A 20,010-nucleotide genomic window follows, 5' to 3' on the forward strand; every position below is an offset into this window, starting at 1 on the left:
ACTTTTGTTTAGTTTATCCATGGGCTCCTGTGGTGTGGAGAATTCTCAACAAGTAAAAAGGATCTTCCGCTCATCAGAAAAGTAGTTCAGATTGTCTAGCCTAACACTAACTCTAATGTTCCAATATCAACATAATATCCAATATAGATTTCCAACAATCATTTTTCACTTTTGCCTTAGCCTCTTCCATCTTTGCATAATATTTAGGTAACCAAAAAAGGTTCTAAAAATAATAAAGGATTTGCCTCATTGTTATAGATACAGAAGCAGAGGAACATTCTAAATTTGTCTGATCTGCCTTATGCTTCTGTACTTCCAGCCAAACTACCTGCAGAATCCACCAAACTCTCTGCTGTTCTGTGATATTCTGACTAACAAAGTGCCGGAGAGATTTCTGCTTGTGGTTCTTTCTCTCTCCAATGCCCTACCCCACTTTCCTCTCTACATAAGTTCCGTTAGAATCTCCCAGGTTAGAATGAATCCTTAGTATTCTCACAGTACCTGACATATACATGAAAGAATTCTATTACAGCCTCCATTTTAGATATGAACACAAGTTATCTCCTAAAATAGATTGTAAATCTTGTGGTAAGCAAGGATCATTCACTGTCACCCTCCTAAAATGGAAGTGCACCAGAATACATTCTGACACTGATTGCTTAAGTGTGCTGGTTAGTTCTTTGTGTCAAAGTGTCTGTGCCAGAGGATGCCCCAATTAAACATTATTATGGAGCTGACTGTGAGGTTTGTATCATAGTCCATGGATTCTGAGTATTTCCCTCCCAAATATAAGCAGGCACATCCCATCAGTTAAAGGCCTAAAGAGAAGAAATGGTATCTTCTTTTTTGGCCCTCTTGCCTACTTGAGCTGTCATTAGTCTCGTCCTGTCTTTGTACTTGGATTTACCCCCAACTCCATGACCTCTTCCCTTAAACTGGAAGTCTACCACCAACTTTCCTGATCTCAAGCTCGGGACAGCAGATCAAGGCATTTCTTAGGTTTTATAAAGTTATAATCTAATACCTTCAAATCTCTTTCTCTCTCTCTTATCATCTATTTATCTTCTATTTTCTATCTATCTAATTTTACTTATATTGGGATCCTATATCTCTGGGGACTCTGACTAGTATAATGGCTCTGTGTAAATTATTATACTCCTAATTTTCTTTATTAGTAAAATTTGGACAATGATACAACCTACTTGATAGCTTTTGTGGGTATCAAATAAGGTTATATATTGTATATAATATAAATGTTTAGCTTAGTTTCTGAATGTGTAATTGTTCAATAAAGGTTAATAGATATTGTTGTTGCTATTACAGTTAAAATGGAGATGAATAAGTTTTAGTATACAGTACACTGTCGACAATATAAAATTGGCAATATTAAATACTATGTGCAAGACAGTATGCATTAAAATTTAATCTTCATAGTAACTCTGTGATAAGATTTAATATTATTATTCCACTTCATTGATGTAGAAATAGCCATGAGAGACTTAAAAAGAAACTTGTTTGGCCAGGCTTGATGATACACATCTATAATCCCAGCACTTGGGAGGCTGAGGCAAGGGGACTGAAGGCCCCTTTCAGCTACAGGCTGAAAGCTGCACTGAAAGCTAAAGGCAAGCCTGGACTATGTAGGAAAACACTGTGTAAAAAAATCAAATGAAATTGTGTTGAAGCTTAAGTAGTTACTAAGTTGCCAGTGCCAGGTTTCATACTGGCTCACTCTGGCTCTTGCTCTTAATTACTCTCTAGGAAATTAAAATTGAACGAAGGATATTTTATCAATATTTACTAAATAGTTACTATTAAATTTATTCATTTTAAAATCAATTAACTTGTTGAACATAGACCAAATGAAGTGTATATATCTATGAAACTTTAGTCATGGATGTATTTTATGATGCAATACAAAGCCAATTCTTGGTCTTAAAGAGCAAGATACCATATTATCATGGAAAATGGTTATGAAAGAACACATGCAAGTGAATACAATTCTAAATTTAGAATGGGTTATTTCATGAACAACTTAGTCAAGAGATGAAGGTGAAAGGAGATAAAGGTGGACAGGGTGGAGGAGATAAAGATGGCATATGAGATTGGAAAATTATCTTAAATCTTAAAGAAATCCCTAGGGGATCATAGAGATGGTAAAGGAGTATTAGTGAGCCACAGACCCTGTCATTTGAATCACATGGATGTAGCAACCTGAGTCCACTATAACTCTCAATCTCTAAAGGTTGTTTACTTTTATACAAGGAGATTTCCAGTAGTAGTTTCAAGAGTTACCCCATGCTGTCAAGAATTTAAAGTGAATTTCCATCCTATGACTCAAACTTACAATATCACATAAGAGTGAGACTGAAATTAAAAGTGTATCATGTAATGGAATAAAATAATCAGAAAATAACTTTAACTAAAAATATAAGCATAAATATTTCATTTTATAAATTATCATTGGAGGAATTTTTAAATTTTTTATTGTAAAGATACTTTACAGAGGGCTTACAGTTACATGAGTAAGGTAATGAGGAGGAAATGTTTATGTACACTGAGTGTGCCATTAACTGAAAGACTAAAGAAAGAAACATTTGAAGGCAACCAATGTCTTCACAAGCTGTGGCTACTTAGCACTAAGGCACTTTGTTCTGTGAGCAATTATGCAAGGAAATGAGATTTGATGAATGTTTGAAACAACAATGTCTATTACATTCTCTGTTTTTAGTCAACATAATATAATATACATAAACCAGAAAGCAAAGGCCAAAAATTATATATGTGTTCATAAAAGTATATTATGTGTTAATAAAATGAACACATAAATAACACAAACTATAATCTCTATTCTTTGGAAGCATAAAGGGTAGGAAGTGAGACATAGTGATAAGCTCAGGAAAGGCCTGGGGCAGTAAGTAGTACAGGAGTGTTGAGGAAGTAATAGACGTATAACATCTTTTTGGAAGCATACATCCTGTTTCTACTATTAGATCATAGATCATGAAAGCTTAGAACTGGAAGAAACCTTATCTATTGATACATGAGGGTCTATTCTTCAGAACTATCCCAGATGGGAAGAAAACTGCCATCTGGTCCATGAGTACTCATCATCTAGTTTGCAGCAGTTCTACAGGAGGGGAAAAAAAGGTCTTTTCCTTTTTTAATATGATCTATGAGGACAGGGCTAAAATCTCCCCCCCACATGTCAGCCTCGGTGACTTAGCCAACTATTTGGCATGTAATGGATACTCAATTCACATTAGTTGAGTGAATTAGTATATGGTTGATTCATGGATTTACCATAACAATTATATTTTAAAGAATCTCCTTTCCAAGATTCCTGACACAAATTTTTAGAAAGTTCCTTCCCTTTCCTCTCTTTCTACTCGCTCCCTTCCCTCACCTCTTTATCATCTCCTCTCTCCCCATCATTATCCTGTCTTTCTCTCCCTTCCTTCCAATTTCAATAATCAAAGTAAAAAGCAGGAAAGAATAAAAAAATTAGATTCATTTTGGCTATGATATTAAATTAAAAAATAAAGCAATAATGTCTAGAAAACAGCCCCAAAGACAAAAATGTCCCTCATGGTTTTTGATTCTAATTTTAAAATCATATTTATATAGCTTTGAGGGCTATCTATTCTTCTTTTCCTTCTCATTTTATTCAAGTTCTGTAAACAATGTGTGTTTGAAGAGACTTCCTGTCTTGCTCCAGTAAGAAGCTTGTTTTGCTTTTTTTCCCTTTTTGTGTTGCTGAAGATTGAAAGTAAGGTCTAACACGTATTTGGTAAGTGCATTACCATTGAGCTACATCCACAACCCTAGAAAACGTCTCTATATTCATTCAAAGGATAAGTAGCTGAATGCAACAGACCTTGTCTGTCTTGTTCGCAATTTAACACAGTGTCTAGTACCCAGGAGATGCTCAGTAACAACTGATTGAATGACATTTTTAGTTCCTATCATTTATTTGGCACTGTGCTAACCACAAATGTGGCAGACTTGCAAATGTAATTTGAGGGTTAATGGATGAGTACTAAGTCATCCAACTAAATTAATCCTAACATATTCTTAACTCCCAGCTGTGACTGCTTCCTGAGGCTCAGTCCATAGCTTTGTGACTTTTGACTGAAATCTTCATTTCAAGCTTTCCGTTTTTTCAGAATTACTATAAATAAGCTAACAGATTAAATATAAGAGAGAAAAGGAAGGAGCAACTGCTGTGGCTTTTAGAAATTATTTCAAATAAATTTATCTAAATGTAGATGTTGATGACTTAACTTTGTTTTAAATTCTAAAGAGCTTTCCTTTTTTTTCTCCTTCTTTTGACTAGCTAGGCACCTTGAGTTTTTCTCACCAGATGTTTTGGAGGGGCACAGATCAGTTAATGATGAGGAAATGCACTGTTAGACTCTGTAGTTTCTTCCCATGTCCAGGTGTTTTCTATTGATACCACATACAGAAATTGTATTTTCTCCAATGTACCGAAAATACGTAGCTAGGCACATGCATTTTGATTTTCTGGCTCTCAATTTGTGTAAATCCTTGATAAATATCTATGGGCTTGTAAGACCTAGACTTCACACCTATACTAATGAGCTCATATAAAGAAACCCTAAACAAACCAAATCCAATCAATAAAACTTCTTGTACTGTGATGCTAATGAACAAACTACAAACATGCACACAAGCATCTTCATAAGTCTACTTAGAAGATCTTTGTCCTGCAGTTTTGCATTCTCTGCAGTATTCTGAGTGCATGCCTTTAGAACTCATTCTCATTTCTAAATCCTTACATGGAACATTCATAAGTATATGACTAAACACTATTCAAGACACTGGACTGAGATTTAGTTGAATTAAAAGCCTTTTGTCCAACTGCAAGCTTTTTCAGTTAAAATCTACTCTTCGAATTGAGTTATAACTGAGAAAAATAAAAGGTTGGTTTGAGATGAGCATTGGTAATAAGTATAGCTCTGTGGCCAAGCAATTTAGGTTTGTTAAATGCAAGATCCACTTTAGTCTCTTTTGTTTTAATTAATTAATTAATTATTGCTATTTAGGAGACTTAGGAATTAAACAGCTCCTTGCATTTGATTTCAGGAAAGCAGTGTCCACCCAGTGTCTACACTGAGAAGGAGTATGATCATTAGTTAGTTTTAGCATAGATACTACCATGTGCCATCTGAGATTATCATTAATCTATCTTTTTTTACATGCATTTTTGCTATGTAACCAGCCTATGCTGGTCTTGAACTCCTGGGCTCAAGCAATCCTCCATCTTTAGCTGGAATGCTTTATCTAGGACCTTTTTGCTGGTACCCCTTAGCTATGTCTTCTTAGCTGAGATTTCCACAGCTGAGATGATAGGCACCTATGATGGTCCATTAAAAATACTCCTTTCATTGCTTCTCCACTTCCATTTTATGTGCTTCTCTGCTTCCATTTTATGTCATTATTGATTCTTCTCTTAGTCTTTTATGATTGCTCTCCTTCTTCCTTTTCCTTTTCTTCTTCTGTTCCTCTACTTCCTGCTTCTTGATTGTATTCTATTCTACAGTGAGTTATATCCCCAGCATTGACTCTTTTTCTATACAACTTACCAGAATAGTACATAGACTTCATAGTGGGGTTTTTTGCATTTGTTTGTTTGCCAGTTCTGGGGCTTGAACTCAGAGCCTGGGCACTGTCCCTGAGCTACTTCTGCTCAAGGTTAGCACTCTACCACTTGCGCCACAGCACCACTTCTGGCTTTTTCTGTTTATGTGGTACTGAGGAGTCGACCCCTGGGCTTCATGCATGCTAGGCAAGCACTCTACCATTAAGCCACATCCCCAGCCTTCATAGTGTTTCATATGAAGTGGCTGTACATCACTGAGATGGGTGAGGCATACAGGGTCCTAGCTAGGAGCCAACTTCTATGATCAGCATTAGTCTATAGTGTGTTTGTGTGTGTGTGTGTGTGTGTGTGTGTCTGTCTGTCTGTCTGTCTGTCTGTCTGTGAGCGTGTACATATATTAACATATGGTATTAGAATTTCAACTCAGGGCCTCTAGCAAGCACTCTATCACTCGAGTCACATCCCAGTGCTCTTGATTTGAGGTATTGGGATTTGCACTCCAGGATTGTGCTTGTCAAGTGGGTACTTTGCCATTGAGACATTACTATAAACTTTTTGGCTTTTGTTATTTTTCGAATAAGGTCTTGCTTCTTCCTAATGGAGTAACCTACACTGAAATGTTTCTGTTTATATTTCCTGTGTAACTGGGATGACAGGTGTATACCACTGTGTCCACCTTTTTAATTGATTGAGATGGGGGTCTCACAAATGTTTTTGTCTGAGGTTGCATTTGAACTGTGATCCTTTCTCCTCTCTCAGCTTCCTGAATAAAGTTACAGATGTGAGGCATCATATATGGCTCCAATCTTATTTGTTTTAGTATTTTTCAGATAGGGTCTGGTGCTTTGTGCCCAGGACCAGCCTCGGACCATAATCCTCCAATCCCTACCCTCCATACCTTCCAAGTAGCTGGATTAGAGGCAAGCACTGTTTCCCCTGGGCCTTTTTCCTCTACTTTTGAGGAATTCTTACATTACTTGAAAAGCAAGAAAAGCAGCAAGTTCTTTGTCCATTGTTTAGGCTTAAAACTTTCACCTCACCAATTTCTGAAATGCACTTTGAGATTTGTTTGTTGCTTTTAGTGCTCAGCAATTGCCTCATTCTGTGATAATGGAGTCAGGTTATATCAACATTATGTTGACTTCATAGACCCAAGTACCTTAAGGGTATCATTAATTTTAATTTAGAAAAGCAGCAATCAACCTCCTATTGCTTCATTTGTCAAAATATCTTTAGTTTTAGTTACATCCACAAATAGTTTTGAAAATTGTGACAGAGAGGGCGAAAAGATCATAGGAAATGTTGGTTCTCTTTGCTTTTTTAAAAAAATTTTTCTAAGAAAAATGTTTTGTCTCTAAAAGATAAAAGTGGAATTATCCTGTTCACATGATGTAACTTGATGCAGATTTTAACTTAAAAAAATTGGTTCTCCTTTAAAGCTTCTCTAATACATCTTGTGATTTGCAACAGGAGCTAAAAGTCAAGTGGTTCTCACCTTGCAACACCAATTCCATTAAATCATTTACATTTGGCTATTTATTCTTCAGCTTTATTTATTCGATGTTTGGAAGGTATCATGCTCACAGAAAATTTCTGAGGTCAGTGGAGCATTCCTTCCTAGGGTTATTCAAGGCCAAAAGTAGCATAATATTCGCATGCTAATTACATAATTATGCCTCTTGGTATTAGAATGCAGAAGTATTCCCAAGGACCAGAAGTGGCAATTAAAAAATATCAATGGGATAAAAGAGAACTGGCATCATTCAGAGAAACAAAAAGACAGCATATAGAGGAGTAAATAAATTCATAGTAAAAAAATGACTGAATCAGGTTGAAACCCTGAAGATGAATGAAGAAAAAGATAAAGCACCAGAATATTTTAATCTCAATGGCAAAGCCCTTACATTTTGGGTAATAATACACTTGTAGAATTTCAGTTTGTTCTATTAATCATCGTTTTAATGAAGGTTGGAAGGGGGAATTTGCTGAAGTCTGCAAGCTATAATCCTTAAGGAAATCAACCTCCTTAAATCCCACCCCATGCTCACAGTATTTCCAAAGCTTTCTGACATTGACTCCCTTCACAGTCAATTTGTCTGCCTATCAAAGAACCTTGTCTGCCAGGAGCCCATTTTCAGTTCCCAGCTCTCCTCTCTGGCCACTGAAAAGCGCCTTTCTTTTCTTTCAGTAATGCAGAGCTGCCAAACCAGTATCATGCCATTCTTTACAAATCAGTAAACCGGAAGATCTCATCTACTGTACTTCCAAATCCTCCAACATTCAGTCTTTCTCTTTTTTTTTGTGTATCAGAGGAGACGTCACATACTAAATAAATAAGTCATTCATTAAATAAGCTCTTCATAATAAAAATAGACAAGATAGAACTATGCGTTTTTATTGGTTCTTGGTGGAGATTTGTCAGAACTGGATTAAAAAATGGATTCACACCCAGTCTACACAGGCTTTCTCCGACTGCTGTCTTTATACTTTCCTAACTTACATATCCCTCCTTCCCTCTCTCCTACTGCTTTCCTCCTCCTTTTTGCCACCTCTCTCCACCTCCAAGGCTGTTTGTAAGCTCCCAGAATAATCATAAGACTTCCCTAAACTATTTTAGATATTTTCACTTCAAATCTAAACGAAGCTTTTTTTTTAATGTGGCTTTACATAGTGCAGAAAACTACAGGGGGAAAAATTTCCACAATACAATGTGATCTTTTATAGGAGAAACAAAAGATTGAATTTCTAGGTCATCAGAGAACTAGGTATACTTCCCAGAGCAATAATCTCAGGTACTTTATGAGATTCTTCCTTTCACTAAAGCAAGAAATCCTAAAATCCATCAGGATACATGCACTGTACCTTGACTCTCTTTTTAATCCTCAAGTGAAACCAAGACAGTAAAGTGTAATAAAAATGCATATAGCCCCAGGCTTTGTGCCTTAGCAAAGAGAGAAAAAAAATTAAGCTTCTTGACTTAATATGTCTTCTGTGAATAATCAGCCCACTGCATTTGGGGATCTTGCTTTATAATCTTAATGTATAGTGGAGCACTTCATGCTCGTGGTATGACAAGAATAAAGATTTCTTTTCTATAAAGAAGAGATCACCCACCCCCGCATTCAGTTTCTAAAAGAGAGACATATGCCATGTTAAAAGAAACAAAATTAAGAGGGCAAAGAGCTCTTGATTTTTAGCAATACAGGTTTTGTATTTTACCTGAAGTTGCCAATGAGAAGGGAAAAGGGAAGGGGAAGAAGGGAGGAGAGGTGAGAGGAGGGAAGGGAAGGGAAAGGAAGGGTACGGAAAGGAAGAGATCATAAAATTTGAAATATTGTAGCTACCATTGGTTTGGGAACCTCTTGGTTCTATTCCCAGATGTTTATTTAGCTTGTCCTTCTCAACTACTAGTTCTTAGCTGATTAATAAATATCCCCAGGGAGATCAATGATCGCTCATAATGGGCTTCTAGTACTACAGCTGTGAGTATTTGCATTTTAGGAGCAACTTTAATTAAATAATTAAGCAATTAGTTATTCAAATATCTATTGAGTGCTTACAAAACACTGGTAGGAGAGGAAGGAGAAAATATAAAAGCAAAAAGCCCATCATTAATGAATTCATGGGTTTGATATTTACAAATAAACATAACAAAGTAGCACAGGAAAAAATGTTAATGCAATGTAGTCATTTTGATGGTACATCTCAACTACCCAGGAAGGGTTTAAATGATAGAGATTCTTATTGCTACCATTTCCAATTTTGTTCTTTGGGGGTTGAAGCTTGAGAATCCATTTTATCTTGAAAGTCCATGGATAGTTCTAATGTATGGCTTGGTTTTGGGAGCCAGACATGAAATATAGTAGAAAGTCACTACTTTTGTGAGTCAGGGAGACAGAAGTCAAATTTCTTATTAATCATTTGACCATCAATATCTTATCAAGAAGCCGATGAACCGTAGTTTCCTTGTTAATAGAAATACTGAAAGACAACAGCAACAGCCACGACAGTAATGATAGATAAGTATAGAACCATTTACAACATCTCAAAGGTTGTTTTTAAGAATTTTATAGTTATATTTCATTTAAGCCTTTCATATGAGAAAGTAAACTCGAGAGTAGAACTTAGTTGATTTCATTCACTATTGTGATCCTCAAGGCAGTGCCTGTCTCATAATAGGTACCCAACTCAGTATTTCAATGAATGAACTTTCATGAAAGTGCTGCTATAAAGACTATTTTACAGATATGGAAATGGATGTACAGAGAATGGGATATAGTCAAGTACATGATGGGAAAATGTACTTCTTAGCACCCAGCGGGTATTCCTCCCTCTCCCCCAACAGAAAAAGTGTTAAAAAGAACCATAGTGTTGGGCAGTGGGGGTTACAGGAAGAAGTTGATTTGAAATGGAGCTTTCAAACCTGGGTAGTCTTATGATGGGTAAAAGTAGAAGAGACATTCTAGGTGTCAAGGGCAGAATGTGTAGGTTTTGGTCCTAATTTCGACTTGGATGTAGAGTTTAAACACTTGAAAAGCTGAGTACAACAAAACTGGAAATCTAGCTTTGAGTCAAAACAGAGCAGTACTTGACTTTCAGCCTAGCGCTGGTGGTAGCTCACAGCTGAAATCTTAGCGATTCAGGAGGCTGAGATGTGAAGATCACTTTCAAGGTCTGCTGGGTGGGAAAGTCAGTGAGACTCTTATCTCTAATTAACTACCAGAAAAGCTGGAAGTGGAGCTGTGGTTCAAGTGGTAGAGCTCTAGCCTTGAGGAAAAAGCTCATAGATGATGCCAAGGCCCCAAGTTCAAGCACAAAGACTGGCACAAATCAACATCATCAACAAGAACAACAAAAAGAGGAGAGTTCATTCTGTTGTTTGTGGAAAGGCAGTCAAACATTTAAAAATAATTACTTTAAAATTTGATTATTTTCCTTTTAATTCATTGGCGGGATAAAATTAAGAATGAAAATATTTAAAGAGTCTGCTTTTCATTGTGTCCCTCTACCTGTCCTGCTCTCCATCTTCCCCTCATTTTCAGTTTCTGCCTCAATCTATTCAAAGAAGAAAATCATATACTGAGAACAGTGCATTGCAAATGGTGTTGTACAATGAATGGAAAACATGGAGAAGGCGATGAAAAGATAAATTGCCAGAAACAAAACTGAGAGATGGTATAACAGGATGTAAGAAGTTCAATGTCATAGAGTCAGAAAGAAGAGTCAAGGAAAAGCCCCCGTGTTTCATCACAGGTTGGGAGACGTATAAAAACCAGGAGAAACTGCTGGCCCAAGGAGGTGGCGGAGCATTGGTTGACATAAGAAAGCTGTGGGCTAGGAATGGGCATGAAGCTCAGTGGTAGAGTACTTGTCTAGCATAGAGCGGACTCTAGGTTTAATCACCATTAATGTAAATCCATTGATAAAACAAAATAAGTAGTGTTCATTTGCCTAACATTATGATAAGGCCAAAGCAGTAAATCATGAGTGGATGAACAAAGATTGGAAAAACATAGTGAGAAAATCTTGAGGACATCAGTGACTTATAAAAGCCCCTACTATCAATCATCCTGGTGGTTAGCAAGATATCTACTATAGCTTGGGAAGAGACAGTCTATTTTGCTAAAAAGTGAGTTAAAGCCTGGTCATCATTTAACAGCATATTATTTATTTGTTTTGAAAAGTAGGAGAATAATAGGATTGGGATGAATTCGGCAGGAGATTCCACAGAAGTTCCAAATCATAGCTTGTCTTTTTTGAATCTGCTCAGTTGGGGATAACCAGGCAATTTCTATCATTTAGCAGGACTCAAACACTATGGCTTAGAGTATGAGACGTGGGTTCAAGAATCAGTCATTCGCCAGGCATTTTTCAGGTGTCTCTTTATCTAGTCTACTGTGTGTTCTTATGGAGGGTGGCCATAATGAAACATGAGAGGTCCTCTTCTCAAGAACCTTGTTTCAAAAAGGTAAATGTCCCAGGAGCTAATGAGAGACTCTTTCGATATTCATCTGGGTGTTCCTGACCAATCAGAGCAATAGGTTGTTCTCAAGTGGGAGAGTAGTGGGAACTGGGACAAGCTGAAAATATCCAGGAAGAGACTGTAATAGAGTCATGGTTTTAGAACAGATCATTTGACACTTTGGCATCTCTTGTCTATTGAGGAGTATGTGTTCTTGAATAGGTGCTTTGTATGGAGTAGGTGATAATGGATTAGAGAGATTCCTGCAATGTCAAACAGTATCACTTATATTGTTGTTTTCTTTAGTTTAGTGAGCAACAACTCATCATTCTCCTCTTTCCTTTTAATTATCTTACAATTCTTTGCAAAGAGCTTTCAGTCAGTGATTGGTATAGTTTTTTTCATAATTGATTTTCTCATGATTTTTGTGACTGTAGATGTTAGATATAAATACAATGCATGATTTTGTGTTTAGATAAAAACAATGAAGTATTTTCTTGAATAAAGTGCCAGTACCACTACTGCTACTATCTGAAAAATGATTTCAGTGTACTAATATCAAACTTTTTTTCTAGAATTTTCCAAAGTAATGTTAAATCTCATATACAGAACTTTGAACATCTAGTTCTTGATCTAGGATTGAACACACATTTCACATTTTGAAGAAAATTTTTATTTTTTTTGGCTAGCTGATCTTTTTTATCCCTTCAGGCATTAACCAGTCTTTTTATTTTTCTAGCCACAGTTCTGGAGCTAAATTCCCTAAAGGAGAACGCATCTATTAGATGGTTCAAAATGTGTAAGTTTGCTTCTGTTGTGTTATTTTTCAGTAGAAATTCCAGAAAGAAAAATATACCCTTGCATATGTAGTAAATATTCACTGATTTAACTGTAATCTAAAATGTTTAATATTCTAATCTTAGCTGGTACTGACATTCAGCTCTGTAATATACAATGTAGAAAAATACAGCAGAGTGAACTTGTAGAGTAAACAAACCTACAGCCCAGGGATATTTAAACATCAAAACAAACTGATACTTTTGAAGTAACACTTGCATAAGACAGTGGATATATTAAACATAAATGATTCTTATCTACTTCTCAAAGTAAAATCCTCAAGGACAATAAACACAAAGAGAATTTACGCCAAATTCAAATGAGCATTTCTTAAAAAAACAAATTTTTATAACTATTCAGGAATAAGACAGTCCACTAATTCAAGGTAACCTTTGTGCCCCAAAGCTAAATAAGCTGGATGGAATTTCAAGTACAAGTATTAATGGTTGCAAAGAAAAACAAAAGCTAGTTATCAAGTATTATCAAGACAAAAGATTCTCATAGTATCTACCAGTACATATGTGTACATTTGATAGGTGTCAGGAGAGCAGTTAGTCAACTTCAGGACTACTAACATTTTGGCTCAGAAAATTCTTGATGTGTATGTTGTCCGAGGTGGGCGGTGCACACAAAGGCACATAAGTACTATCCTCTGTAATACAGGATGTCTAGCAGCATGCCTGACTTCTATTTACTAAGTGCCCAAAGCATATCATCTCATGTTGTGACCACCTGAAATGTCTCTAGATGTCAGCATGTCCTTGGAGGGGTCACAGTTACCCTCAGTTGAGAACTACTGGTCAATAGATAAAGCTTCACCTATTTTGTATACACGGATGTTGATGTTTGAAAGATTTGAGTTCCATTCTGTGACAAACTAGTGGGGAAAGAATGTTAACTGTTCCCAAGTATATACAGACTGTCTTCATCTCTGCTCAATTCAGGGCTTTTTTAATTGGCAGTGTTTGTGCTAGGCTTCCTCAATAGACTGGTATAAACTCTTAAGATCAGTGATGTGATTTAATGGATCCCCTTTCCCATTCCTGTTTCAGTCCTCCTTTTCTCACAGATCATATTGTTTAACAGTCTGCCTTGGGATCTGATGCTTGGATGACCCAATTTGTAAAATCAGTCAGTCAATCAATCCTATCATTCCATTCTCAGTCTAGACAATGTGATGTAGTTTGGGATATTAGGGTTTAAATCCTGGACAGTTTTTTTCCCCATACTTTTATTGTAGAAATACTGTACAGAGGGGTTACAGTTACATGAGTAAGGTAATGAGTACATTTCCTATCGAGCATTGTTACCTCCTCCTTTGTTGCCCCCCACCATCCCTTCCCTCCCCACTTCCCCAACTCCTTCTTTGCCCCACCCCCAAGTTGTAAAGTTCGTTTTCAACATAGTGTTTTGTACATCTCATTGTTACACTGCCTCATCCTGTATCCTTATTTCAGCATTTTATTTCCCTTCCTCTCCCTAAATTAGAAAAATGTATATATAAGATGCAGGACACTGACATCAAATACAGTGAAAACAGGGGTTATACCATGGGGGAAGAACATACAAAAGAACAGAAAAATCACATAGTACATTTTACATATGTTAAAAAAAATAGCAAGAAAGAAAAAAACCAATTGTGTTCCTATCTTGGGGTTCATTTCACTTAGCATCATCTTATATGGTCATATGTACATAGCTTTTGACCTTTTCTGCTTGTCCCAGACATATACTAGTTGTTGCAAATGAGGGAAACCATGGGACTTATGTTTCTTTGGGCCTGGCTTACTTCACTGAATATAATTTTTTCCAGGTCTTTCCATTTCCTAATAAATGGGGCAATGTCATCCCAGACAGTTTTGAATGCTTGGAATGTTCAGAATCTCTCTCTTCTGCTGGGGTTGGTGAGAACACTAAGGGGATAGTAGTCAACAACAGCAAAGCTGTCTGAGCATACTTTTTCTTAAGGAATCGGAAATGAGTTTTCTGTTTTTGCCAGTCCTGGGGCTTGAACTCAGGGCCTGAGCGCTGTACTAAGCCTCTTTAGCTCAAGGCTAGCACTTTACCACTTGAGCCACAGTGCCACTTCCAGCTTTTTCTCTAAAGGTGGTACCGAAGAATCGAACCCAGGGCTTCATGAATGCAAGGCAAGCACTTTACCACTAAGCCACATTCCCAGTCCAAACCCAGGATTCTTTATAATAGAAAGTAAACCATAGAAACATTTAAGAAAATTAGCATTGGCTTAAAAGTTGCTGAAAATGAACTTACAATAATAACTCTTAAGAGCTAGGTATATATGTTGTTAAATATAAACTCTAATGCTTTTTTTTAAATTTGAAGACATTTCATAAAGAAGCAGGAGAGTGCAGAGTTATTTCTATTATACAATAACAATTTTACTAACTGGTATGTTAGTTTCCTCTAGGTTTTTTCCCCAAACTTATCATAGAGGATAATAGAGAAAGGATACTTGATATTGACTGCTGCAATGCTGTCAATATTCATTAGTTTGTATTTCCTGTTATGAGGCTTTATGAAGACTTGGATAGATTCCTATCCAGTACACCCACCTCCTATTTCTCATTCCCTGTTGCCAATAGTAGGAAAAGAGAGCATTTACATGAGTACAGTATTTGATTCCAACCAATCCCTCAGGCTTGAGACAATTTCAATAACATGTGTGCATTTAAGACTGTAAAGTTAGCCTACTTCAGCACTCATTTTTAATAGAAAGACTTCTTTGAAAGCTAAAAGCCACATTTGTTCTCTGAAAGTATTTAAAAAGCTTCATTTGTAAAAAGGAACATTGACTCGAGCTGCCGGGGATCATTAGTTGGAGTTAGATCCTCAAAGGAGGTTCTATGTTAGGAAAAGGTACTTGGACATTTTAGCTAGGCTACTACTCACTTGGGATTTCACTATTTGGAAGGGCGCTGGTTGTTGACAGATCCTAATGGATATTCCCCATGCTTTTGTTAAATATTAACATTAGAGGTTCCCTGCTTAAAATAGGGGCTTGAGCAGTTCCTCCTTGTACTCTGTTTTAGGAGAAGTTGCCACAGATTTTCAAAGATCAGGTTTGTACCAGGGAGTATCAGCCATGGTACCAAAGTATTCACCACTTCCTTTCTGGAGAACTTACTGTCTTGGTCATTTCCTCTTCTATGTGGGAGATAGGAGGGACACTTATGGATGCAATGAGGTCACCCTTCTTGTCAGGTTCTAAACCATTTAAAAAGGAAATCAAACTCCTTTTCTCTTGGATTGAGAGAATTCAGGGGAAAAAAAAGCCATGCAAACATAATGGTTGCCTAGTTGAACAAGCAGTTGCTATTTAACATTAGCACACCAATTCATATTTTCAAGTTCTTTTGCAGTTGCTAGGTACTGGCAGGCTCTCTGTTAAAGAAGTCAAGAAATCCAAGCTGGGTTTTGAACATAGAATGATTACTAGAAACAATTTACAAAGGAATCTCCTTTTTTATTATTTCAAATGGCTAAGACCAAAGGCATTTTGAATATGATTTTAAATTGCAAAGGGACCAAGTCATAGGCTTCCTATGTTTCTTTAGATGTTAATTGTATTACTTCAGTAACTGGCATAGGTCTTGGATTTCTTAGGAAATACACTACTAATGACACAAACTGCAGGCACAAGAACAAAAACAATATGAGATGAAAAAAGAAGGATAGTGTCTCTAAGGCCCAGAATGTATCTTTGAACCACTGTAGAATTCACTAGAAGAGGATTACGTGACTCCCCCTGGTTTAGAAGGTCATTCATTGATTTGTTCCTTCTTTTTTTTTTAATGTAGAGTCCCATTATGTTGTTTGGGCTAGCCTTTATCTCCTGGCCTCAAGCAATCCTCTGCCTCCCCCCCAAAATGGAATTATAAGTACATACCACCATATTTAGCCCCATTATCTGATTCTTAAGACAGATTTGCTCCTTAGAAAATCTATTATACAAACGAAGAAAAAAGAAAGAGAAGTTTGGAGTTGACAGAAATGATCTGCAAATGTCTCAATTTTAGGTACCCTCAACATTGACTGAGTGAAGGTGATAGAAGGATATTAGCTATTCATTGTTCATCACAGAACCTTTCCACTTTTAACTATTTGTTTTGAATCTATGTAATAATCACCACATTCCCCTATTCCACATCCTTTTTGCCTTTCATTTCACACTTCAGTCTATTTCTATCATTCTGATTTCTTTTTGTTCGCTCTAAGCCATTTTCTCTCCTTATTGCTTTATTTAATGTTTCCCGTATGCTACAGTGTAACGGCTTCGTCTCTCCATCCATATCTCTAAATTAGAGGGTCTCTCTTCTTTTTCTATGCAGCAGCTGCTCTTCAACATGTTGTCTTCACTTTTCTCTATTGTAGTCTCTTTTGTGATTGGCCAATAGCAAAATGAAACTTACTAGAATCCAATTCTAAAAGCACTTTAGAAGGATGGAATCTTAGCATTTACTCTCCAAATCACTATCATCAGTATAGTTGGTGCAGAATGGTATTCCATTTGGAGACTCATTGGATAAGTATGAGTTTAACCTGGAGGCTATAAAATAACAGGGAGAGGGCATTGTGCTCCTTTCCTCATTTATTGCTGAGAACTTTGTGACTGACCTTGCTTTCTTATTTCTAATTATGCCCTTTGGAAAAATAAAGTTTTTCTTTTATATTGCATAATGCATAAGATTTTCCTGGGTTTTTGTGAACAATAATATAGTTTTGTTATAATTTTACAGATTATGCAACATAATTTTGGAATATCAAACGACATGCTCAAGGAAGGATTCAATGTTTCTGGATTCAATTTAGTATTTCCTCTCTCCCAGGAAACTAAATTTGGATCCTATTTTAATGACTACCAATGCAACACTGACATGTATGCAATGAGACTGGTTCTATGTTTCTGCTGATAGACCACATACTGATCTGACTATTTGGTAATGTGGGAATGGTGATTTTTGACAATCAATAATAATATTCAAATAAATATTAACATTTATTGAGTGCTTACTTTGTGCTAGGTATTACACACAGAGCTTTAAAATGATAATTTCATTTGGTAGTTCTATAACCTCATGAGATGAGAATACAAATGCTTGGGTATCTCAGAATTGTTCATAATTCCCCAAGAGGATAGACAACTGGCAAACAAGTACATGGAAAGTTATTGAGTATAGAGAAATATAAATTAAAAGGACAATGAGATAGTCTCACACACATATCAGAACAGCTTTTAAGACGAAAGTAATGATCAGAGCAAATATTGGTGACAATGTAAGAAAGTGGACCACTCACACATTGCTAGTTGGACATAAAATAGGATTTTTTAGACTAGTTCAGTAATTTTAAATAGAAACATTCAGCTATCATACTATAAGACAACAATTGTACTCCAGCAATGTTCCAAGAGAAATGAAAAATTAGAAACCTGTACATGAATGCTAATAGCTTTATTCTCAATAATCTGAAAGTAGAATAAAAACTTACTTTAAAAATAAATAAAAAAAGCTCATATGTCTTGCATGGGATGAATTATTAAACAAAGAAAGGAATACACAAACCATAAAATGTAAGCACTCAATAAATGTTAATTTTTTGAGTATTATTGTTGATTGTCAAAAATCAACATTCTGACATTAGCAATAAAAAAGAATCAACTTTCAGATTGATTTAGATGAGTCTCTGGGGGATTATATTGAGTGAAAAAGTGACTCTTAAAAAGATTACATCTGAGCTGGGCACCCAGTGGCTGATGCCTGCAATCCTAGCTACATAGGAGGCTGAGATCTGAGGATCTCGTTTCAAAGTCAGCCCGGGCAAGAAAGTCCATGAGACTCTTATCTCCAATTAACAACCAGAAAACCAGAAGTGGCGCTGTGGCTCAAGTGGTAGAGTGCTAGCCTTGAGCTGAAGAGCTGAGGGATAGCACCCAGGCCCAGAGTTCAAGACCCACAACCAACAACAAAAGATTACATCTGTATAGTTCCCATATCTATATTATCATTGAAATGACAAAATTAAAGAAGCTTAGATTTGTTTTTGAAGCAATATACCATTAGTTTTCGTCATACTAAAATACAAAAAGCTGGTATGGCATATACTTTCTTGGGTGAACTAGAAAACCAAACCAATTATATTAAGTGAAAAGCCAGGCCCAAAGAAACATAGGTCCCATGGTTTCCCTTATTTGCAATAACTAGTATATGTCTGAGACAAGCAGAAAAGGTCAGATAAGTTGTTGTTCGGTGAAATGAACCCCAAGATAAGGATTCAAATGTTTTTGCTTTCATGCAATTGTTTCTAACATATTTATAAGATTATTTCTTTGTTGCTTTGTATGTCCCTCCCACACGGTATAACCCCTGCTTTCACTGTATTTGATGTTGGTATAATTTGCGGAGGGGAAGAGAAAAAACAAATAGTTTAAATAGCGATACAGGTGGACCCATTGCAACAATGAGATGTACAAGTCGTTATGTCGATAACGAACTTTACAACTTTGGTGGAGGGGGGAGGAGGATTGGGGCAGGTGAGGGAGGATGAGAAGGGATGGGAAGGGGAAACAAAGGAGGAGGTAACAATGCTTGATAAGAAATGTACTCATTATCTTGCCCATGTAATTGCAACCCCTCTGTACAGTATTTTCACAATAATAAAAACATGTAAAACTAGTTCTTAAGGAGAAATAATATCTGGATATATAAAACTGAGTAGTGTCTGGTCAGAGACAGGTTTCTTGAGTTGTTAAAAGGTTTTTGGAGCAAGGAAAGTTTGTGGGGGATCTGTAACCACATCTGGAATGAGAGAATCCTTCTAACCACTTACTAACAGCAGAGGGAAGTGCCAAGAAGCCACAGGTGTTAAGATTGTTCCACTGGTTGGACACAGAGGCAGATGACAAGGATGTTGATAAAGCAGGTATTGGGGCCCAAACCTGAAGATACTGACAAGTCAAGGTTTTAAGTGTGATGATTAAATACTCAGGCTCTGGAATCGAACTTCCTGGCTTGCCCCTGTCATTTGCAAATCAAAAGCCACTGAGCAAGAAACCTAAGTTCCTTAAGGCTCAGTTTTTACACCTGAAACTGAGATTGCTTGTTAGAGATACCGGAGAAAATAGCTGCTAGGGTTGAGACTATCTATCTATCTATCTATCTATCTATCTATCTATCTATCTATCTATCTATCTATCTGTCTGTCTGTCTGTCTGTCTGTCTGTCTGTCTGTCTGTCTGTCTGTCTGTCTGTCTGTCTGTCTGTCTGTCTATCTATCAAATTCTTAGTTCAGTGCCTGGCAATAGTCTCAGTTGGCACATACAGTTATCCCTTTGTTTCCATGGAAGATTGCAGTCAGGACTCTTCAAGGCTGCCAGACTGTGGATGCTCAAGTCCTGTGTATAAAATGATGTAGTGTTTACATAGAAACCACACACATCCTCCTATATGTTCTGAAGTATCTCTAGATTACTTATAATGCCTAATGCAATATAAATAGCAGGTGTTGTTTAGAGAGGAAAAAAATGAGCTAAACGTGTACATGTTTAGTATAGAAACATTGTCTTTTTGAC

General features: G+C 36.6%; 1 protein-coding gene across 1 annotated transcript in view; it reads right to left on the reverse strand.

Moving 5' to 3' along the window:
• Positions 1-20,010, reverse strand: part of LOC105993437 (dystrophin-like) — a gene marked incomplete at its 3' end in the record, with an annotated part of 1,816,642 nt that overhangs the window by 30,956 nt on the left and 1,765,676 nt on the right. The window contains 2 exon segments of the mRNA XM_013026710.1: positions 6,513-6,532; positions 9,766-9,788. Coding sequence (XP_012882164.1) covers positions 6,513-6,532; positions 9,766-9,788 — 43 coding nt within the window.

Source organism: Dipodomys ordii, unplaced genomic scaffold, assembly GCF_000151885.1.
Source record: "Dipodomys ordii isolate 6190 unplaced genomic scaffold, Dord_2.0 Scaffold96, whole genome shotgun sequence".
Taxonomy (NCBI): Eukaryota; Metazoa; Chordata; class Mammalia; order Rodentia; family Heteromyidae; genus Dipodomys; species Dipodomys ordii.